Raw genomic sequence first — 25255 nt, forward strand, 5'->3', positions numbered from 1 at the left:
ATGTGCCCCTTGTCTACATGATAATGTGGATGGACCCAAACTCACGTAAAGAATGCTAAGCGTTCACTGACAAAGAAGCAACGCCACCAAAGAACATGGCAAGTGCTACATCATGGCCATGCCCCCTCCCCCATGTGAGGGGGCTTCTTTTGCTTTGGCTCTATTCCCAATGAAAACGTTGATGTAATCCATTGCTTGTTGCATGCAAATGGAGAGAGGGAGACGAGATGAAGTGGGAAAGTTTCCCATTATGGCGAGTTCAATGCACGATTGTTTCTTTCGCATTTGGAAAGGAACATAATGGTGGTTGTAGAATAACTGCATGATTTTGGCCAACATTCACATGAGACATTAGAGTGAATGAATATACTAAGATTATGCCATCTATACTCATGTTTGGACTTTATCGAGAAAGTGTAGATTTGTTTGTTTTCCTTAGTTTTTAAGGTTGTGCTTTTGTTCCCGATTTTTACCCGTAATTATAATCTCCGATTTCTACGATTCGGTCGTTTTTTTAATAACACCATACTAAAACCTGGCTTTTTGAAACATCGATTTGTGGCAAAGGATGCACCACGTGGTTCGACGAGATACCGCACGATGTCAGTCCGCGTGCAAAAAATCTTGAAGACAGTTGGACGGCAGTCCCATACACGGATATCTTATAACTGACAGGGAGGACGCTTAAGACAACGGGCGACTTTTTACACGAGTGTGTGCTGTCATGCTCGCGTGAGCTGACGAGGAAGCTGGCCTCGCATCAAATCCAATCAAGGCTTGCGTAACAGAGATCTCACCCCCACACGAACTCAAAGAGCAAGCTGCAAGAACACATATATACTCAGAAGAATCTAAGCAGACTCTCTGTGAGAGACCCAAGAAGTGCTCTAACCTGTCACGGTTGTTCTCCTACTTATTACTACCCCCCCCCCCCCCATAGAGCCCAATCACCCGCAGCTGTAATAACAGCACTCCTGTACAGACCCAGAACAGAGACCTACATCTAGAAGATATACATCCCACCCCATGGGCAAACCTATCCATTCACCTCCCTCTGCTGCCCCCTCTTCCATCCCTCCCACTCGCTTCAAGGGTGTGCGGCAGCGCAGCTGGGGTAAGTGGGTGTCCGAAATCCGGATGCCCAACAGCAGAGACCGCATTTGGCTTGGCTCCTTCGCATCCCCCCTGCAGGCCGCACGAGCTTACGACGCCGCCGCTCTCTGCCTGCGTGGCTTATCCACCTCCCTCAACCTCCCACACCTGCCTACCCCCCCCCCTCTTCTCAATTATAACAGCAGCGCACCCTCCCTCGGTCTACCTGTACTGTCGAAGAAGGATATCCAGCACATTGCCGTCACTGCAGCAGCAGATGTCGATGCATTTGATACCGATCCAGCTCTTCATCCTCCCCCTTCCTCTGTTATTACAGCTTTTAACACAGAAAAGATTGTCCAGCAAACCTCTTGGATCGTCAACACCAATTTCCCGTCCCAGCTGCAACCCCAATTGCGGCAAGAGCTCAACATCACAGCCAGTTGTAACCAGCAGCCGCAACCAGAGCAGCAGCAAGAGCATGACCTCACAACTAGCTGTGATTACTTATCCCACGAAGTAGGCATTGAACTTCAGGGCTTCAACTTGCAGCACCTGCTGCAGGCTTCAACCTGCAGCAGTCTCAGCAATTATCAATGTGATGATTAATGTATGCACGCCTTTTCTCCTCAACCTGCCTGGGCCCTAGCAAAGTTGATCACGAGACGAGCAGGCTCTAGTCATTTGTAAGCACCCTATCGTTGATACATTTTTCCAGCTAAATGCTCTTCAAATGACCTATGCACACCAGGATATTGGCAGGCTGCAGTCAGAGGCAACCCTGCCATTATTTTTTGTTTCCAATTACATGCTAGCACCTTCATCCACTCAGCTGGCTCCAGCTACACAGTACTGCTTTACAGGCTCACGTCCTACTTCTTACTCAGGCCAGTTGCACCAAGTTTGATTAGAGTGTAAGCATGACCTGTCATAATCCAGAACGAGGTCTTGGCATCTCAAGTAAACAGAGACGTGGATCAGGCCGCATCAAGTGTCCTATCTGTATACACGATAAACTGTCCAATCATTTGTATACTGAGGATGTCACCTTTTCCGCTTACTGTTAAACATGGAACAAAACAAAAGCTGCTGGGTCTACATGAAAAAGACATCGAAAATGGCTCTAATCCTGAACTGCTCGAGTGTCTCTGTATGCATGCAGTTACCTGCTTCTCAGTTATTTATTAGTCATAAAAAGGAAAAACATTAGAGCCCTTAATTCTTTCATGTCGGTGGATGTCATAAATCTGTCCTCTGTGAACACAGCGAACAACCCATGCAGCTGTTAGAAACAATGTACGCATTGCGCAAGCCCACATGCACTTTCTGTACAAGAGCACAGGAAATTGTCCAGGGGTTAACAAAACAGGATGAGCATTCCAAGCTGGCAGAGATTGAATCCCTCCTCTCTCTTGAATGCCTTGAATCTCCCAACAGCAACAAATATAACTGTAGCCTGGAAAGCTTAAAAATCCATGTGCACTTTGTTACACATCTAAACTATCAGAAGCGTGACCATGATGGAACTGAAATCACTCTTAAGTCGCATGGTACAACAATTGATTCACAACTTGAGTTAAGTCACATAGTACAGCAGTTGATTCACAACATGAGAAGGGAAGTTAATTCAGCTTTGGAATTGTATTAAACATAAGCAATTGGTGTTCAGTTTTTCTTTCCGGGGGGACTCCATCCAGTAAGATCTTCCAAAGTAAACTCATAACTTTCTTCAGTGCCCTTTCTAACCTCTACACCTTTCTGTTTAAGAAATTCCTCTACACTGCCGGGCTCCCCGAACCAACCAAGCCGATCAGCAATAAGATGCAAGTTCTTGCACCCACCACAACGAACAATGACGACACCTTTCTCATAGGTCTGCCTACTCATTGTTTTTGCAGACCTTGTCTGACAAACAGTACATGTGAAAATCATTGCAAGATTATGGCGCTCTGATATCTTTTGGCCTGACTTTTTCAGCTCATCCACAACCCCCTGTTTATCATCTGCATCATGATTTTGTGCTTTCTGCAGATCCACACGGTCAATACCATCTTCAGAACCACAGGGAGACTCGATATCAGCAGTGGCCAAAGAAACTTGAGCACCAGTGCATAGCCCTCTGAAAGTCCTAAATAAACACCAATCACTGTCTGTTCGCAACATTGCAGATTCAAATGGAGCTCCTGTAATAGCAGTCAGTCCTCTTTTTGACAAGGAACTTCCAACATTATGGCACTCCAAAGCACCATTTTCTGCAGCCCCAATCAATGACAATCAGCACTTTGCATCTCAAAAATCACAAAGCAATAACCAGAAGCCAAACTTAAGTCGGAACAGAAATGTTGAAAAGAGTTTAATAAAGATTATTACAGAACAAGTCATCTGCCTGTATTGCACCCAATTACCATTAAGATCAAGTCAGACACCTCAAAACACTAGTCCTAGTCACCACACACAGCCATAGTCACTGCAACATTGCAACATTTTTTGGATTACAAATTTTTAACTCAATCCGTAAGCATGCTATTTTAAGGTTTTGGAATTATTTTGTTAAGTTTCAGGCAATGCAAAGGAGCCACAAAAAAACGTGCAGCTAAATATATGCATGAGCATCACGAACATTGCACAAATAGAGTTCACAGAAAAACCTCACGCTGGAAGGATCTGACTTGGATACAATGAATCATAAGGTAATTATTGGAAAAAATATTATTATCGAGTTAGATGTGACCGACCAAGGATGTGAATGTTCACATTGTGTGTTAGTAAAAGTCAGGGCTATTGCCCACTCAAACAATTGGTTGCTCCTCCTCCTTGATAAGGTCACCGCATAGGAGGGTTCCAATGCCATCAAGCCCCATTGTTCATTAGGCTTGCAAGCTATCCAATCTGCTCGTAGGAGCAATGCCAATGTGATTTTTTCCTGCTCTCATGGCTAAAATTTTAAGAGAGAAAGAGCCCCTTGTGAGTGTTCAGGTGTGTGTGTGTCTTATCTCAAAAAACAGGAAGGATGTGTCCATACGAATCCAGACACATGGATTAATAAATATGTGGTACCTTCTGACATGTCATACATTCTCCAACAAAGGCCTCTCTCTAACAAAGGCCTCAACATCCTCCAAACACTAGGCCAATAATTGCTCACTGACTGCACAATAAATTGCATAACATCTTCATAGGCTTCTTCTAAAGGTCTTAAGCAATGTAAAACTACCTTTACTTCGTTCAAAATCCTTCCTTAATAGAAGGCAATGGTCTCCCTGGTGCACGTTTATTCAAACCTGCTTGAAGTCCTCAATAAGAGTATAACATCTTTCCATTATGAGAGCACTTGCTTTGAGATAAAGCATCTACTACCACACCACATTTGTTTCATGATGAATAATCAATCTAAATATGTTACAAGGACAAGAAATTTCCCCCGTGCCATATATTTCTCTAATAACTTCTAAGTAAGAAAAATATATTTACTTCTAATGATAAAAAACTCTGCTCTTGATAAATAATACACCAAATGGTAAGAACAGAAAGGACTGCTAGTAAGATCCTTTTCACTGATTCTTGATACTTCCAAGCTGATTGCAACTCCTGCCTCAAAAATCACAAAGCATCATTTCCAAATCAAGTTTGCACCAATGTGACACTCAAATGCATCAAACAAACTTCAAATGGTCTTAAATGGTTATTTAGGATCAAGTGCGATCAAAACTGACCCTTAACTAGCAAGGTGTTTCATTCCATCAAAGGCATTGATTTTCTTCATCTAATATAAAGGGAAAAACAAGGTGAGATAGCAGTGCAAGTAACAGATGGAATGATGTCAATTGCACAATAGTTGCAAAGGTTTCTTCATAATCAATATCAAGCTTCTATCAAAACCCTTGTACTACAAGGCAAGCCTTGAATATACCCAAAGTTCCATCAGTTTTCAATTTAGTACCAAAAATCCATTTCGTCTGACCTTCTTGTGGGTTAGATGCTCCACCAATGTCCAAGTTTGATTCCAACCAATGCTCTAGCTCCTTCTCCATAGCCGATCGCCACTCAAAGTGCTCTAAAGCCTAACTGTTCGGCTCAAAATACACAAACACAGATAAAGCAGTAGGTGCTAGCCTAGAAAATCCTCTCGGTCCCTCCAAGATGGTATCCAATGGAAGGATCCCAAAACCCCACATGGTTTACTAGAACTAGCGAGCTAACAAGTCCCCAATAGAAGACCATAGATCAAAGACTCTGTAGGTTGGTCAAGAGCTGGGAGTAGACCGAGCTCAAATGAAACAATTTCAAGAAGGGTAATCTAAGAGGTCTCTGGTAGTGAAAGGGGTTGCAAAATGTACCTCTCATCAGAGACAACATCTCTTCATTTGCAGGATGTGATTTGTACAAGGATCATACGACCTATCACGAGGACATGAAATTTTAATGCTTTGCTTCACATTTGATTAAAAGTTAACCAAATGTGCAAAGGTGACTTGCATATGTGGGGTGCAAGTCAGTTATTTCATCATGTGGCACCTAGGACCCCGAGATATCAATTGGTATCGAAGGCAAAAGTTGTAATATTCTCAATTGATACCTTGGTGCAAAAACACACCTCTTTCCCCTCCTCATGTAGAAGATGGGCTCTCACTTTATCAGCCCCACTAGTGCGAGCATAAGAGCAAAGTTTGCATTTCCAAGGGCGAGCCCCTCCACCTCTCAATGGCACCCCTGCATCTACCTCATCTCACCATGACCAAGTAGTGCTTCGACTTCGTCCAGTTGTTGACGAAGTACTTGCTGAGGATGATGAAGATCCCATAGATGTCAATGCTGCCATCTATATATGTGTGACAAATAATCAGTAAAGTTCAATGAAATTGCATAAATTTGCAGCCAAAATCTCAACATGCATGTGTTAAATGTTTGCTAAAAATGCCCGAACTTTGGTGCTACTTCAGCCTGCATTCCTTTTACTGAAAATGCCACAAATTTGGGGCATTCCAGCTTGCAATCCCTTGCTGAAAATGCCCCAAATTTTGGCGTATTTTCAGCTCCCAAATTTGGGGCAATGACTGATTCAAAATGCCACAAATTTGGGGCATTCCAGCCTGCATTCCCTTGCTGAAAATGCCCCAAATTTTGGCACATTTTCAGTTCCCAAATCTAGGGCAATGAAAGATTCAAAATGCCCCAAATTTGGGGGCTCTTTCAGATCCCGAGATGATGGATCCCAATGCCCCAAATTTGGGGACATTGCAGCCAAATTTGAGCTCCAATCCTTGAGAAAGCCCCAAATTTTGGGGCAACTGCCAACAACTAATCCAAAACGCCCCAAATTTGGGGGAGATAATGATCCTCACCTGATCGTGGACACAAGTCGAGCTAGGCAAGCGAGGTGGGCCAAGCAAGTGGGAGAGACAAATGGGAGCATGCGGGAGTAGGTAGGCGAGGCAGGCAGGGCAGGCAAGAGAGGCGGGAGCAAGCAAGCGGGAGAGGCGGGAGCAGGCAGGGTAGGTGAGGCGGGCGGGGTAGGCAGGAGAGGCGAGGCAAGTGAGAGAGGCGGAAGAGGCAGGAGTCGGGCGACTGAGCGGGCGACGTCAAGCCAGTGAGTCGCGACCCTAAACGAGTGCGAGTGAACAATTTTTTTTTTTGAATGTCTACTGCTGGAATGGTCGTTCCAAATATGGAACGGCCAGGGAATGGCCCGGAATGTGTTTCCTTGGCTTGAACCTCCCGAAACGCGTTAATCCGTTCCTATGTGCCGGAATGGGCGTTCCCTGTCTCTAAGGTCCCCTTGCATGCCTCAATGGCAACCACGTACTTTGCCTCTGTAGTAGACAATGCAACACACTTCTCTAGCTTGCAAATCCAAGAAACTGCTCCCCCTATGAAGGTGAATACATACCCTGAAGTAGACTTCTTGCAGTCGGCATGACCAACATAGTCTACATCCGTAAAGCCAACGACAGATGCCTTCTACTTTCCAAAGCAAATGCACAAAACCTTTGTGCCCTTAAGATATCTCATAATACCTCTCACTACTTCCCAATGCTTTCTATCAAGACGTGCCATGTATTTGCTAGCCAATCCCACCGCAAATGCTATGTCAAGACGTATAGCAACCATAGCATACATCAAGCTACCCACAGCTAAAGCATACGAAATCTTCACCATTTTAGCTTTTCATCATCAAATGTAAAGTTGTCCTCTGCACTAGGTTTCACATTATGGAGACAATGATATACCAATTGCTTCCCCCCCTCCCCCTTCCATATTGAAACATTGCAAAATCTTGGATACATACTCCTGCTGTGATAGATAAAGAATACCTGAGTATACTCATGCCAAGAATGTGATTTGCCTCACCAAGATCCTTCATGTCAAATCTATTGTGTAGATTCTACTTCAATGTGTCCAAAGCATAAACATCCCTACCACCAATCAATATGTCATCCACATACAAAACCAACATAATAAGGCTACTATCTGTTGTCTTTTTAGTATACAAGTAGTAATCCACTTGACTCCTTTTGAATCCTTGAGATTGCATAAATGTATCAAACTTATGATACCATCCACGCGGTGCCTGTTTCAGCCCATACAAGCTTTTGTTGAGTTTACATACCATCTTTCCTTGCCCTTTGGCCACAAAGGCTTCTAGCTCTTGCACGCACACACACAAACACACACACACACACACACACACATATATATATATATATATTGTGTGTATGTGTGTATATATGTATGTATATATACACGTATATTGTCAATAGGTAGTGATACTTTTTACAGTTGCTTTTCTTATTTTTCTTTTTCTTTTCTTTTGTTGGTATTGCTTCTTACACCTAGAGTTCTCTTGGAATAAGCCTGAATCTTTGCATGGCTAGAAGAGGCAGTCATTGGGACAAATTGGACTAACGGTTTATCTGAGCCTTAGGACCGGTTCCATATTGAATGGGCATTGAAGAATAGAATGCCAGTGATTTGGAACTGTGTGCTTAGCCACTGGAGATGGTACAGGACAATGAGCCTGGCCAAGACAGAAGATGCACATGTGAGAATGCTCACGGAATAAAAGTCACCGTAGCTAAGCCACATTACACTTTTGATGTCACAATGATAAAAGTTGCTCAAAACAACTTGAAAAATGCAAGGGTCAATACCCCTAAAATTTAGCGAGTTACTATTTTTAAACCCCAGAATCTATTCGCGTCATTATCTTTGTTTTTGCACGAGAAATAATTCTCCAGTTTATGCCGAGGTCAAACTTTACACCAATCATGGAGAATTTTAGACCAGAAGATTTAAACGGGAAAATTACTACATGTATGCCATGTGGCACAAATTCCCAAAAAAGAGAGAGAGCATTTTAAAAAAACGTAATAGGACAAGGGGCAAATGGGGAGAATGAAGTTTTGAGGAGCTGAGAGCAGATTGCTACAAGAAAATCAGCCATGGAAAGTACTTCTAAGTCTCTGACTCAAGTACGGAGGTAGAGCTTGCTTCCTCTAATCAACTCTCTCTCTATTCTCAGAGGAAATGCTTCGCATGATGGGCTGATTACATTGAAGGTACAATTCTGTGTTTTCTCTAAAATTTTGCACATGCTGGATAATAAGAACAGTGAATTCTGGACATGCTGGACAGTAAGAACAGTGAATTCAGAGATTTGCAGACTGTAATTCTACACACGAATCATTGAGTTTTAGTCACATGCTAAACAATAAGAACAGTGAATTCTGCACATGCTGGACAATAAGAACAGTGTGCTAGACAGTAAGAACAATGAATTCTGCACATGCTGGACAATAAGAACAGTGAACAATAAGAACAGTGAACTCTGGACATGCTGGACAGTAAGAACAGTGAATTCAGGACATGCTGAACAGTAAGAACAATGAATTCAGAGATCTGCACCTGCAATTCTGCACAAGAATCATTGAGTTTTGGTTACAGAAAATGCTTTCCTAAAAGGGATGTTGATCTAGACATGTTGTACTGTTATTATGCAGCTGGGATTTACTCAGAAGAGATGAAAACCAACTATTCATAGGTTATGTATTTTGAAACATTATCATTTTGTAATTTTCCATCTTTTAATTGATAAAGAAATACCGAGAGGAGCGCCAGTCTTCGAGACCAATCTGGTGTTGAGCAAGGAAGTGAGGTCTCTGCTTATGTGTGTGTATGTGTGTAAAGACCAGGTGTTAATTGAAGAAACTACCGCTTTATGTGAGTCATAGACCGATATTATAGTTCCATCCCCGAGATTTGAATTCTTTTCTGTAAGAATTTAAGCTCAGAGAGTTTTGGGTGAAAAGGCCATACACAGGTTTTACAGAGATTACAGGACTAGAGAGATGGCAGACATGGATAAAGGCAAAGGAAAACTCCCTTATGAAGAAGAGAGTTCTTCTTCTGCTCGTAGATACCGAAGAGAGAGTATTGGTGGACAGGTGTCAACACCTTCTAGAACCGACATTGAACCACAGGATGAGGAGCAAGAACAGGAGGACTTGTTTATGGCACAACTCCTCAGTATGGTTGGCTCTTTCGAACAGCTTGTAAAGAATCCTCAGATGCAAAAAAATTTGAAGTCACATAATGAGGATTCTCAGGCTGAGTCATCACATCATACCACCGAGCGCTCAAAAAGGTAAACTTTTAATGTGCGTAAACATGTGGAAAAGACATGAAACATGGAGACAAGTCCAATGCAACAAGAAGCACAAGCACAAGACCAGGGAGTGAATGGTCAAGATAGTAATGCACAAGTGGCACAGTAGACTATTCCTCTTCAGTTTGCTACCTATCCTGGTTACTTTGGTGGTGGTTCAATTTTTCAAGCAATGGCTGGATTACCCACGGGTTATCAGGGAAACTTGCTTAGAGGGCCACCAAGAATGATGCCTATTGAGGCAATGAACCCAAATTATGCTAATATTGGTCTACAGCCCGGTTATCAGGGATACTTGCCTAGAGGGCCACCAAGAATGATGCCTATTGAGGCAGTGAACCCACTTTATGCTAATATTGATCTACAGCCCAATTATCAAACTCTGCAAAGTCCTTATTTGATGCCTGGAGTACAAAATGCAGCCGCTGGTTTTTTTCAGCCTAGTGGATATATGGCAGCTAAGATGGGTGAAATAAATGCTGATAATGCGCATAAGGGACTCCCCTTTTTACAACCACCTGTCTATGACAACCTGGCACCAAAAAGTGCAAAACCTTTAGACTATAAAGAGGATGGTCAGGCAATAAAGTTTTAAACCTTGAATGGTATGCAAGATAAGCTGAAAGCTTTGACATTAGTACAGCAGTTTGATGCAGCTTACACAAGAGGGAATTTTACTAAGACTTTTAAGGTGCGGAAGGCTGCAACTTTTTTGAAAGGTAATGCTTTGCAGTGGTGGAACATATTGTTGGTGCAAGGATATGCACCTGCCACTTGGATCCATTTTAAACAGTTGTTTGCAGCCTCATGGTTAACTAACACGTTTGAAGTAAAAAAATCAAGGGGCAATTAGCCCAAATTGATTGCTAATTGTTGCCCATGGATAGTAAGCTGAAAATGTTGCTATTGGGCAAGATGTAAGGCCTTCAAGGCATAATAAGGCTGATGACCAATAAAGTGAAGAGAAATTTCATAACCAGTTCAAGGATCGGATGAGGAAAGCAACAAATCTCTTTGTTGAATTGGAAAAGGATCCCCAATTTACCCGATTTTTAAATGCTTCAAAGAAGGACAGCAGGGGGCAAAAAGAAGAATTTATCTTCTACACCTTCGAGACAACAAAGTACATCGAAGGAAATGCCAAAGCCTTCATTTGAAGCTCCTAAAGATGCTAATGAAGCAAAAGAGTTAATACCTATGGGGCAAGGAATGCAAATGCAAGGCCATCATAGAACTACCAATCCAATGGATTTTGGATAGTCGGGCATGCATGCTATGATGGGGCAACCATGATACTTTGGTGGAAGCACGATTTTTCGTGCTATGTTTGAATAGGGATCGCATATGGGAATGTATGGCACAAATCCCTATGGTATCCAACAGCCAATGCATGGTTTGCAAGGCCCAATGTATTTGGGTACGGCTGGAAATATGCAAAACATTATGTATAGCAACATTGGTTTTATGCCTGGGGCACAAAGTAGCATGTTTGGTAAGGCATTTACACTCCCGAATGCTTATGGGGTTCAAGGAATGAATGCTGGTCATACAAATGCTCCATTTGGCATTGATTTTGATGTAAATTCAGCAAATGCATCCTTTTTGTAGTAACCAGTGTATGACAACTTAACACCCAAAGGGACAACAAAAGACTATGATGAGGGTGGAAAAGTAGTGAAATTTGAGTCCTTCAATGGTGCACAAGATAGGCTGAAAGCTTTGACTTTCATTCAACAATTTGATGCAGCCTATTTAGGCAGAAACTTCACTGAGTCCTCAAAGATTCGAAAGGCAACCACTTTCTTGAAAGGGAATGAATTGTAGTGGTGGTCTACTCTTTTGATGCAAGGTAGAGCATCGTCAACGTGGGTGCAATTCAAGCAAATGTTTTCATCGAATTGGTTGACAAGTACCTTGAGGTGGGCATCATGACACCTTGGAATAAGCTGGATGCCAAGGAATGTAAGAATTTGGAGCAATATAATAAGAAGTTTTGGGATGCATTGCTGCCTATTACTTCTTATTGCCTCATACCCCTTCATAAGCAAGTGGAAAAATAAATTTGTGAGATGCCCAAAGAAATTAGGAATTTTTGCATTAAATCCATCGTATCTAACATGTCTCAGCTCATAGAGATTGCTAATACAAAAGATGCTTTGCTGCATGGGAAGGATTCGGGCTTCCTAGAGAGTGGAAAAAAGTCAAATAAAAAGTTGTTTAAGGCTGAGAAAAGGGGCAGATCTGAAAACCAGTCTGAAAAGAGGCCAAAATAGCAAAGAAAGAGCTCAAAAACATTGGCACAACATAGGGAATTAATGGCTGCAAATAAATATTTTATTTGTGAACAGGAGGGTCACATTGCAAGAGACTGTCCCAATAAGTAACAAGCTAGAAAATCAAAAAATCAGGGAGATTCTAAATGAAAGAAGCCCAAAACATCAATGGGATTGGTGTTTGATGTTGTTACTGATCAACCCAATGATGATGCTACTAAGTTGTGTAGAGCATGCAGCAAAATTAGAGATCAACATGCATTGATTTTCTTTGATAATGGTGCATGAGCCAACTTCATCTTTGTTGACATGGCAGCCCGTCTAGGCATCAGAGAGGATGAGATAGGACCCATGGGAGAAGTTGAAATGGCATGTAAAGGCCATGCAAAGCCTGTCACACCACTCTGAAAAGCTTTGATCACACATACAAGGATATGTAGACAGTGAAAAGTCCTTCATTGCTTCACTTGAGGGTTGTTGTGATGTATTGCTTGGTATGCCATGGTATCACCGTATGCATAGAGTGATTGATTCTCGTGCAAAAGAGATCATTATTTAGCATAAGGGAAAGGCACTCGCACTTGATGTAAAGTTGAAAGATAAATCTATCCCCATTGAATCTGCAACTGCAATTTCTAAAGTAATGAAAAATCATCTTTCAGCGTACTTGGTTTTTACTAAGGATAAAGATGAGAGTGAGAATGTTCGGAATATGTCCAAGTTAGAGAAAGATCGCATATTATTTTTGAAAATGTATGTTGATTGCTTCTCGCAGTCACTTTAAAGGCTGGAAGATCATGGCATAGATCTCATCTCTAGAAGTAACCCACCTAATAAGCCACTTTACGGAGTCAATGCAGCCTAGGAGGAGATCATGCCCAATAGGAGGAGATTAGGAGTCAGGTAAATGAGCTATTGGTGCAAAAAAATGATAGTGCTTTTGATGCAAAAAAATGATAGTTCATGGCATATGTGCATTGATTCTTGTGCTCTGAACAAGATCATGATAAAAAATCGCTTTTCGATTCCTCGAATCGATGATGTTATGGATAGATTGCAAGGAGCAGCCATATTCAACCGTATAGATTTGAAAAGTAGATATCATCAGATACACATTAGACCGCAGGATGTGCCTAAGACAACTTTCAAAACATCTTTTGGGCTATATGAATTTCTTGTCATGCCTTTTGGGCTCACAAATGCTCCTCTCACTTTCAATCAAATGATGGATCACATTTTTAGACCACATAGAGAAGTTGGCACTTTCTTTGATGACATGATTGTCTATTCAAAGAATGAGGCAGAGCATAGAAGATACTTGGACAATATGTTCAATGAATTGCGTGAGCAACAAACCATCAAACTTTGAGGTACTTTCTAACATAGACAAAGTTGTCAGAGAAGCATATAAGATGGGCAAATTTTCTCTCTGTTTCATTTTCAAATTGTACATATTCATGGTAAAAAGAATATTGTAGCTAATGCACTGTCACATAAGCCACAAATTTCAGCTGTCAACATGGTTTATCACACTGAGTTGGATGCCATGAAAAACAATATGTTGTTGATTCAAACTTTGCTTATGTTTATGATCAGCTTTGCAATGGCCGGAGACATGAGCACTTTCTCCTAAGAGATAGATTTCTGATGATGCATGGACAATTTGTGTGTCACAAAGCAGTAAAGGCCCAGAGTTATCACTAAAAGTCATGCTCCTCTGTATGCAGGACAAAGAGGTATTGATGCCACGATCAAAGCAGTGGAGCATTTCTTTTATTGGCCAGCTTTGAGGCATGATGTAGAGCAATTTGTCAAGATATGTATCGTATGTCAGAAGGTAAAGCATGATAAGCAAAAGATGCCAGGTTTATTGCAGCCTTGCCTATTCCAGATAGGGTTTGATAGCCACCTCAAGACCTGTGCCAATTGGTGAAGGCATCTACACTAAATTCAGTACCTAAAATTTGTGTAATTGTTAGGCAATTCACATGTCAATACATTCATTGTAAATTGGGGCAGCATTTGGCCAATTGGTAGTTTCATTTGTGTAAGTTCTAGGTGAAAAATCAAGGGACAATTGGCCTGAATTGATTGCTGATTGTCGCTTCAGCAAGGGGCTTTTGGAATAGCAAAGAATATTGTGAATCTCAACTTGTACTCATTCCATTAGCAATCAAGTTAAAGAAAAGGGGAGCTAGTTTTCGGGCCAACAAGATATCCAATGTCCAAGATTATTAAGGTAATTTGTGCATTTCAAGTTATGTTAATTTGCTGATTGCTATAATTAAGTGCTGCTTAATTAGGGAATTACCACCCTTTCCACAAAGCAAGTCTGGTTTTAACTATAGGTTGCTTCTTAATGCTCCAAGAAATCACACGTGTACCTAGAAGAAAACAATAGTCTATAGTTAATCTCTATTGATCAACATCTCCAACCTAGTCTAAGCCTATCCAACTTCATAACACCAAAGCCGAACCATCTCCACCTACTGGATAATATAGACCAAGGTCAAGGGTCTCCCTCAGGGATCACAGCATCCATAAAGCAACCTGGCCACGAACCTTCTTAGATTCAATGATAAATCCAGCAAGCAAACCAACTGGAAAGCACAAATGAAGCTAATTCAAAATCCAAATCAATGACCCAATCAATTGTCTATAGCAGGAAGCCTTTGACCAACAATGAATCTGTATGAGCCATAGCCTTCCTGTTCAGATCCATGGGAGTAGAAATGGTGCATGTGCCTTTGCCAACTTCACTTTCTTCAAAGATGAAAGTGTGGAAAGACCTCGGGCTGACAAATGGTCAACAACCTCTATCATGAGCTCCACAAAATCATAAGACTCTAAGGTAGCAAGCATCATCACCTGCTAAATGGAGTAGTTCTCCCTATCTAGCTTTTGATCCTATGGAAGAGTTGATAACACTAGGACCTTTCAGCCCATAATCACTTGGAACTCCATATCGATTTCTGATAACATGGCTCCTAAATAGCTAGCATAAAACCATAGTTGCCAAGGGTTTTTCAAACGGGAGGTATGTAACGGGTTTCATAGGTTTCATACGAATTTTGTAAAATGTTAGAAACACGTTTCATTCGAGATATTAAAATATATAAAAGTTTTATATACATATATTGTATGAGCCATGTGACATAGAAGACATAGATTGATATTATTCATTATTCTCTGCAATGCAAAGGAAGATTCAACATAAGATCAATATTCGCATGTATCATGGTCCACCATCCATGCCCAACATTAACTTTAACTATAAAAGGAGCCATCAATATATGCAATCATCATAGCAACATGGAATGGCTAGTTTTGGGTCCTCCGTCCCCGTTTCTCGTCCCTATTCCATGTTTCATGCCTATTCCATGTGTCTGTATAGCCACATGGAATAACAAATCATGGCATTTCCCATTCTTGTTTCTTGTTTCCCATTTCTCGTTCCATGTTGCTATGGCAATCATCATGGATAACTTCGGCAATCAATGCCAATATCCATGTCTACGTGTTAAGTAAATCCATGATAAACAATGATTACAAAAATCCCAAGACATTTAGGGTATGACACTTGTGAAAGTTTAAAATAGGTGTTTCATATGTTTATGAAACACCTTGGTATGAAACAAGTTTCCTAACCTTGGGAAACAAGTTTCTTGGCAACTATGCACAAAACAAAGGGTAGTCCCCCCTGCGAATCCCAAAAGGCAACCTGCTAAAGCTTCCTCAACCCCTCCTTAACACAATTTAATCACCAAAGGCGATTGAAAATCAAAACCTGCTCAAAAGACTGAAAACACAGCCTTTTTTTCTTCTTTGACAACAAAACCTGCACGAAAACAACAAATTTCCTTCCTTTCCCACATGTCTCCAATCGCTTCAACCTTGTGTCAATGCACAGCCCTCTTACTCACCCTCAAATCCTGAAAACATAGCCTTGGTGTCACCCTAAAAGCTACTCTTCAAATCTACCTACAACCAATCATCCCTTCAACATTGCTCTAATACCATGTTAGAATGCAACAAATGCAAAAGCATATAACCAGACTAAAAGAAGCAAGTGAACACACACATACACACACACACACACAGATGAAATGATATGATATATTAACATCCGGAAAAAGACCAAAATGACCCGCGAGACCATGAGTTATAATCATCTATCTAATGGTAAAACTGTCGACAAGAACTGTAAATGAAAATGCAATAAACAGTATAAGAAGACTAAGAGCTATAAGCAAGGAAAAATCTAGTTGGCAAATGCAGAGCTCTAGCTAATACAATCTCATGGTGATGTAGAGGGCCTAGCTAGATAGCTCTAGCTAGGGCAATAATCTCCTACATCTACCTATGGAAATATTGTCAACACCTGTGTTGAGGTCTGGGACATCTCGATCGGCCAAGCTAGATAGCTCAATCAATCAATACCCCTCGTGTATATGTAGATGATTGAGATTGTGGTTGTGCTGAAATTTCCTAGGTCTCTCATAAAGAAAACTATAAGTTGTGTCTTTGAGTACACCCCCAATATTCTAGCATTGCTGTACTACTGAGAAGCGAGTCCCAACGCAGTCATATCTTTAGGAGGAGGAGACCAAGGCATCACTAGTCAATGAAATCCATGACTCTAGATAGTGGCCCAAACCCATCTCTAAATAAACAATGGAAACAGCCTCAGACCTCATAGTATGTTGGACAACAACAGATATAGGTAATCCTCCGTCTCTGGCTCTAGCTAGTATATTTGGCATATGTGCTCTTCTGGTGGTATGGATCTAAATCTACCAGTCTCAATCTCTAACTAGTGTAAAGAGGTGTGCAATGGACCAATAGCACATCTAAACCCATGTGAGAATAAATCCATCATTTGTAGTATGAGAAGATGCTCTTTGTAGAAAGCCATCTTCGTCCCTAGCTCTTGTATTAGTGCCATCCATGTCCTCATGTCTAACTAGGTCAAATCCATCCTAATAACTTGCCAATCTTTGAGCGGCTCAAGGTAAGTGATGGTGCGTCAAGGGAGCATTGGAAGGGGGTAGCCTATCCATGCTAAAGCCATGTAACCCAAACTAGGCTAATATTTGTGCATACCAACACGAAGTGTCACCCTCCCCAGCAAGTTGTTGAGAGGACTCAACTACTAGCCATGTATATTTGTGTCTGGGCAAATCCCATAGACCATCTACATATGTGACTAATCAGGTAAAGGCCTGTACAACAACTAGTGTGGCCACTAGCTCAACTCTGATAATCTCATGTGGTATTAAGGCCTTACATCTAATCATTCTAGAAATCATGGATACTCTAAATGTCTCCTCAAATGCTCCCATATCTAGTCATAGAGCTCTATTACGATTCAAGGCTGCAACTGCGAGGCCGGTCCCATAGGTCTTGCACCGTCATATGCTCCCATATCTAGTCATAGAGCTCTATTACAATTCGAGGCTGCAACTGCGAGGCCGGTCCCATAGGTCTTGCACCGTCATGTGGTGCGTCTCCCTAGGATCACTACTTTAACTCCCCTATAGAAAGCCATTTTACCTCCCTCCCTAGCTACCACTCCATTAGCAAAAATGCATGGGCCACTTGGCTGAAATATAAGAACAAAAACAAATTTACAAACAAACCAATTTATACTCTCCCATGGGCGTTTGACTCAGTTTGGTTTAGCTTCTAGTGTGGCACTACTCTTCCTCCCCCCTTGCCCCCAACCAAATCAATTGAATCTTGGCTATAAAATACACAAAAAGGGTATTCAAGTATGGGCAGATATTTGAGATTACCGAAACTAAACATGAAAGGAACCAATCAAGATCAAACAACATTATAAATAAAACAGAGAAGAAATTGTCCTAGTGCAGACAAGATGTATAAATGGAACCCGTGTCTCTTGACAGCTTCTCAACTTCAGAATAAATTCAATCACAAGGCCTTCACTTGGGAAAACATCATCAAGGACTTTCACCGTTCACCCACAGGGTATTACATGGAAAGAACTCCTGCTTGGAGAATCTAATGGCCTTCCTACTCTCTTTTGGGCTTTCGTTCAAGCCCACTTCATATGGGCTGTTTTGTATCAACATAATGATGCTATCTTCAAGGTAATTTTTCTTGCTCTATCTCTTCACTAAAACTTGAATTTGTTTTGCAGGTCTGCGCCAACCATCAGGAAATTGTAATCCAGTCGGAGACCCCAGTCAGAGACCCGAATCAAAAGAGGAGCAACCAGCTGGAACACCAAGCTGCAGTCGCAAAAGCGATGGTTACTGCCAGTAATGAAGAACAGGAACCGGACAGCATTCTTCTCACCATCAATGAAGCTGCCTGAAGATAGTAGTATTAAAGCTCATTGCTCAGTTTAATGGCCTTCTACATAATCGATATGGCCTTCTTCCTTATTGTGAGAACGGCTCCCCGTATCTACTCGAGATGTAAAGCTCCTCGTGACCAATCCTTTAGCAATGAATTCATGACCATAAGCATTCCACCCTTTTGCAGAACTGGCTTGTCTTTAAAACCAGTTTTGGGGTACTCGACACGTCTTTTTTAATTAACACCTTAATACAATATTTCAGGCTTTCAGCCTGTCTCAAAGAATAGGGTATGCTGACAAAACTGGAACGATGGAGGTGCGAGCGAGTAGCAGACCTTTGGGAGTGCTTGCGTGCACTTGGCACGACTCGCTCGCGCTGTAGAAACAGCAAGGCGACTTTCGATGAAGGGCGGCACGCCAGGACCTTGAAAGGAGACGCATTCTCGTCGTCGTTCGAAAGGGTCTCGAGTGACTCTCGAGTCGGAGTCGAGTCTCGACGCTGGAGTCTTCTCGCACGAAAAGTCCCGGTGATAATCTCCAAAAGTATGATGAATACTCGCTCGCGAGAGTGTTCACCGGAAACAAGGGAGGTTAATGAATTGCAGAATTTTTAGGGGAAAAAACCGAAAAAAGCATTAAATTTTAAACAGCCAATGGCTTCAAGGGCCAGTTGGTTTATGCTAGCTAGTAGCAAAGTATCTGCGCATTTTGGTTACGTTTGATTCCTAAAGATAGACCAGTCATCATTTGCCTCACAAAAACTTATCACATTAAGAACTAGTGTTTCTTGCGCGCTTCGCAATGGATCGCTAATGGCTATGCAACTTTACTTTCCTCTATCCATTCTCTCTTTTCTTTTTTTCTTTTATATCTCTTACTCTACTTTTCTCTCTCTAAAATTTTTTGCCTCTCTCTCTTCTCTTTTTTTGCCTTCTTTTTAAATGTGTGTGTGTGTGTGTGTGTGTGTGTGTGTGTGTGTGTTAGAGATGTCCAATGCCCAAGCTTCCGCACAATGGTTGTTTGTCGCTACTTCTATTGGAGTCGCAGTTGCTTGAGCTTTCACAACCCTCCCAGACTTCACCACCACTAGCCAAGCCATCGTCGTTTGAGCTTGCAATGTCACTTGAGCTTATGCCACAATCCATCGAGCCCCCTTTGAGTTGCTGAGTTGAGAGAGAGAGAGAGAGAGAGAGAGAGAGAGAGAGAGAGAGAGAGAGAGAGAGAGAGAGCTCCTGCTGCTACTCAAGGTTACATTTGATACGTTGAAGGGGGAGAGAGAGGTCAAACGACTAGGAGAGAGAGAGAGAGAGAGAAAGAGAGAGAGCTCTCCCACCATAACTGGAGCCACGGCTTAACTGAAGGTGCAAAAGAGGAGAGAGAGAAAGAGAGAGAGCGCGTGAGTGTTATGGGAGTACTAGACTGTGCTGGAGAGATTAGACTAGATGCAAGATTTGTTACAAGATAATCTCACGTGAGGGGATAAGATATAATAATAACTTAGCAAGATATGAAAAATTCCACAACCTGAGACCATAGGTAAAGACAATATAGAACTTGATAGGATATGAAGGATCCCATAACTTGAGACCGTAAGTATGGATACAAGATATCAAAATTACAAGAACTCCCTCGAAGGGGATGAACAAGATACAAGACAGTACTAGACAAGATCTCATACTACGAGATTATAAGGTGATAAGACAACATGAATATGATGGAAGACAAGACAAGACTAGATACTATGAATAGACTGTTGAGATGGCAAGCTCAACACGTGCGGACATTGATTATTGGACCGCCTGGCTAGATGGCTCCGCACATCTACACTTGGCACGTCGGTGGTCATTATGATCCTCACATGGCTATTGACTTATCACTTATTATATTTATTTTGTTGCACTTACCTACAATTGGCATAGTTATAGCACCAATCAATTAGTATAGTCAGTTATACATTGTTTGACTTAGCAAACCACTTTCCTTTATGTTGTATCTTTTCTATACTTTTTATACATTGTATTGTGGGGTGGAAGAAGAAGAAGAAACCAGCAAGAAAACATTTTGGCCTCCATCTCTCTTCTTGTGTTCTTGAGTGAGCTTTCTCTTGTGTGAATGGTATGTATTTGACATGGTATCAAAGTAGTGCTACTAAGAGAGGCTGATTTTGAAGGCTAAAGTGAAGGAGAAGAAGTAAGGATTCAAGCAAGCATCCATTCTTCTACTCTTTCTCTTGGATAATGCTTGTGGAGGCATCGAAAGCACAGAAGAGTGAAAATCTCATATTGCTGGGAGATTTGGTGTGCGAGCAAAGCACTGAATATTCTATAGACAAGCCATTTACCAGTCTACAGTTTTTTTGGGCATTTGAGACCGCTGCAGGCCCCATTTTACAACCCTAAGGTTACAAATAGTAGTTTCAGGGTATATTGTGATTTCAATTATATCCACCGAAAGTGGATGTATAGGTTGCAGATTTTGTGTCTGTAATTTTTGAGGTGTTTGCCAAAAAGAAAACATAAGTTTTATTTGCAAACAGGTTGCAGATTATATGTACTATTGAGAAATCAGTGAAAAAGGTTGCTTGGCATAGTATTATGCACTTGTAAAATGTTGCAAAAGACTTGGTTGTTATTTTGTATCATTTTCGTGATAATGGCAGAGAATAATGAAAATCCCATTATTGAGAAGCTGGATAGGAACAACTACTCTTCATGGAAGTTTTGTATGATGAATATTCTCATTAGAAAGGGCCTTTATGAGTTCATTTTAGGTGAAGAAAAGGAGCCGAAGCTAAATATCCCCCCGACAGATGAATTAAAGGTGTGGAAAGAATGGAATGCAAAAGACAAAAAGGTGATATATTGGCTATCTTCAGTCATTGATAATGCTATACTAGGACATACCAAGAATGCAAAAACTTCACATATAGCTTGGATAATTTTTAAGAACGTGTTTTCAATAAATACAAGGGTACGAAAGATTCAACTTAAGCAAAAGTTGAATACTTTGAAGAAAGGAAAAATGTCTATCAATGAGTATGTTTTAAAGATGAGGAGTATTGCAGATGCTTTAGCAATGATTGATGCAATGCCATGATGATGATGATTTGGTTTCATCTACCTTGGGCAGCCTTAATAATGAGAAGGCTTGAAAGTCATTTGTCACTTCTGTATATGTACGAAAGCCATTTCCAAGATTTTGATGAGTTGGTCTTTCTCATGATTACCGAAGATATCAATATGCAGGCTGACTCATCTAAAAGAAATGGTGAATAGATCCAAGCATTTTACTCAAGTTAAGGAAGGAAACATGGCAAATCCTCTTCAAGAGGCCGTGGTATAGGACATGTTGGTGATAAACAACAAAGCATATTAAATCAGCAATTTGGTGAAACACAGGTTTCAAGGGGGCATGAAAACTTTAGAGATAGGGGGAGCTCTAAAGGAAGAGGTGGATGGTAAAACAGAGGTTTTGAAAAATTTTCTATTATTTGCCATTATTCTAGCAAAACAAGTCATATTGTAGCCCATTGTTGTGCTAAGAAGGATGATATTCGTAGTGGTGAATTGCAGTAAGGAAACTATGTATCGTCTTCACAATAGAATGAAAACAAAAGTAATCATATGTTTGTCATGCATCATATGATGAATGTTGTTAGAAGAAAGGAGACATATGATGATGTATGGTATGTCTATTCAGGTGCATCTAATCGTATGACTAGTCATATTGAATGGTTTGGAGATATGCAAGACTTACAAAATCCAAGTTATGTGTAGATAGGTGATGATTCTTGTGCCATCCAATTTCACATATTGAAAAGGTTTCCTTGTCCTTGTATGATGACCAAACAAAGAGTTTCTTAAATGTATTAGATGTGCCATCAATCACAAAGAATTTAGTGTCTATTGGCCAAATATTAGAGCAAAGGTTGTAGGTTCAATTCAATGCAAAATGTTATTTTATAGAGGACTTTAATAATATGTGTAAGTTGGCCATAAAAATGATTTATAGTTGGCCACATATTCACTTTGGATACTGGAATTCCTGCAATGAATCATGCTATGTATGCTAATAAAGAAAAATAAGTGGTTGCAGATATTAAAATATAGCATAAATATATTGGACATGCAAATGTGCAAAGGTTGAAAGTAATGCAGTCCAAAGGATTGGTTACAGGGTTGCCTACTTTTAGAGTTGCAAAATTTCATAAAGTATGTGAAGCATGCTAGTTTGGTAAGCAAGTAAGACAACCCTTTTCGCATGGTAGAGATGTGAGAAAAAATATACTTGATGCTATGCATACAAATGTTTGGGGACCTACACACACTGTATCTCTTGGTGGCAGCAAATACTTTATCACGTTTATTGATGATTGTTCAAGGAAGCTATGGGTATATTTTATGAAGGAAAAGAGTGATATATTTGAGCACTTCAAATCTTTCAAGGCAACTGTTCAAGGAAGCTATCTGTATATTTTATGAAGGAAAAGAGTGATATATTTGAGCATTTCAAATCTTTCAAGGCAACTGTTGAAATAGAAATATACTTAAAAGTTAAGTGCTTGAGATCATATGGAGGGGGAGAGGACCTCTCTAATGAATTTAGTTGCTTCTTAAGGCCTCATGGGATAAAGAGACAGTTTACTTACAGATATTTCCCACAACAAAATGGAGTTGCAAAAGGAAAAAATAGGCATATTGCAGAAGTTACGTGGGCATTGATGGGGTTGAAAAGAATATGCCAAAACATTTTTGGCTTGAAGTTGTTCGTACTACTGTCTATATTATGAATATAACTCCCACAACTACAGTTCATGGGATGACCCTCAAAGAATGCTTTATAGGTAATAAGCCCGATATGTCACACTTAAAAGTATTTGGATGTATTGCATATGTTTATGTGCTAGAGGAGCTATGAAAGAAGCTTTGATCCGAAGGCTAAAAAATGTATTTTTATTGGATACTCTTTAAAGTATAAAGGGTATCGTTATTATAATCCTATCACATGTGAGTTTAGAGTGAGCAGCATGGATGTTATTTTTTATTAGATGGGCAGCTGGTATGCATCTTCTAGTGATGTATTAGATGATGATCATAATTAGGATAGCTATGTGCAAAAAGAAAAGCAAGAATTGTGGAGCCTTAGTGGATCAGAAACATCATCTGGGGCTATACCTACTGTTAGCCCTTGGATTGGGAGACTAAGGAGTAGCCCCACATCTTCAGGTGGATCTATATGTATTATAGGTAAAGATAAAGGAAAGATGAAAGTGTTGGGTGGTAATGATGCATCTACTAGTCATTTGGGATTTGATGGAGATTCTAGTGGTTCAAAGATTTTGGATGATGAGCTTGGTATTCCTTCAGTCAATACACTAGATTTACTGAGAGCACATAGTAAAAGGCTCCACAAAGTGTTCCAGTTGTATATAGGTCTAGTAGGGGTTAGATATCCTATTAAAATATTCAGTTTTAAAGGTTATGTAGCTCACCATTAAGCTTATATGATGAAGGTAGTTGAGGATGTTGAGCCCAGTTGTTTTGAGGATGTTATTGGTCATGCTCATTGGGAAGCAACAATGGATGAGGATATGGCTGCATTAGAAGCCAATAAGACTTGGAATTTGGTACCCTTGCCTAAGGGCAAAAAAACTATTGCCTGTAAGTGGGTTTACAAAATCAAGCATAATGCAGATGGTTTGATTAGCATGTATAAGGCTAGGCTAGTTGCAAAAGGCTATGCTCAAACATATGGCATAGATTATGAAGAGACATTCAATCCAATTGCTAGGATAGCAACTATCAGATGTGTGATTGCTTTGGCAATAGCCAAAGGTTGGAGTTTGCAGCAAATGGATGTTAAGGATGCCTTCTTACATGGTGAATTGTAAGAAGATGTGTATATTAAGCAGCCAACAGGTTATGAGGATTTAGAGCATCTCACATATGTGTGCAAGTTAAAGAAGGAGCTCTATGGGTTCAGCATATACTTGATCATGACATCTCCATGACATCATCCCCTCCTCTAGTGATGAAGAGTTCCATAAGGAGTGACTTGGTGGTTTGGTCCAAGTTTCATTGGATTCCTCTTGTGAAATTCTTTAAGTTTGAGATATGCTCTTTGGAGCTATTCTACAGGTTCCCAAGTGCAATCATTGATGTCATATCCTTTCCATTAAACAAGGTATTCCAATCAACCTCAAGAAATTCTCAACAAACCTCAAATTCTTCATGATCTTCAATCTGGACATGTAGTGGGGGATTAGATCTCTCCCCCCTTGGTGGTGAGCTATGGTATCACTCAAGCAAGGAAACATGAAAGACTGGGTGGATCTTTATGGTGCTAGGGAATTGGAGGTGATAAACAACTAGGTTGATCTGAGCTACAATAGTAAAGGACCCAAATCTTTTGTGGTCTAGCTTGGTGGAGGGCTTTTTTGTCTAGAGGTTATGCCTAAGTAGCCATACTTTATCATCGACTTTGTATGTTGGATATTGGAGACGATGCTAGTCTGCATAGTGCTTGTATAGATTCTGAGCCTTTTGGATTTGTTGCTTGATTTCTTGATCTATATCTACTAGGTGTTGATCTTTATCTTGAGCGCGACAGGGTTCTTTATTTGATTGGAGAGATGTACATCCATCCTTGGATGCTGGCCATAGTTTGCAAAGAAAGGAGTTTGCTTGGTAGATACATTTATACTATTATTATAAGCAAACTTTGCAAAGGTCAAGAGCTCAAACTAATTTTTTTTAATGGTAGTTGATGGTGCAGTGGAGATATTGTTCCAAGACTAGATTTACTTGTTCTATTTGACCATTAGTCTATGGATGATTGGTTGTGGATAACTTAACCTGGACTCCAAGGAGATTGCAAAGGATCTTCTAAAAACTAGAGATGAAT

General features: G+C 40.6%; 2 protein-coding genes across 2 annotated transcripts; one reads left to right on the forward strand and one right to left on the reverse strand.

Annotated features, from left to right (window-relative positions):
- The first annotated feature begins 935 nt into the window (after positions 1-935).
- On the forward strand, positions 936-2330 carry LOC148037589 (ethylene-responsive transcription factor ERF042-like). The gene has a single exon (XM_087676537.1). It carries the CDS (start codon positions 1027-1029, stop codon positions 1699-1701), a length of 675 nt encoding a protein of 224 aa, XP_087532663.1. The 5' UTR covers positions 936-1026; the 3' UTR covers positions 1702-2330.
- A 427-nt stretch (positions 2331-2757) lies between these two features.
- On the reverse strand, positions 2758-18910 carry ZR3 (Zim17-type zinc finger protein). The gene is made up of 2 exons (XM_087676536.1): positions 18688-18910; positions 2758-3344 (listed from the first exon to the last, which is right to left on the reverse strand). Exons 1-2 carry the CDS (start codon positions 18791-18793, stop codon positions 2758-2760), a joined length of 693 nt encoding a protein of 230 aa, XP_087532662.1. The 5' UTR covers positions 18794-18910.
- Between the last annotated feature and the right edge of the window lie 6345 nt (positions 18911-25255).

Source organism: Lygodium microphyllum, chromosome 4, assembly GCF_053477565.2.
Source record: "Lygodium microphyllum isolate KBCC chromosome 4, Lygodium_microphyllum_v1.1.10, whole genome shotgun sequence".
Classification (NCBI taxonomy): domain Eukaryota; kingdom Viridiplantae; phylum Streptophyta; class Polypodiopsida; order Schizaeales; family Lygodiaceae; genus Lygodium; species Lygodium microphyllum.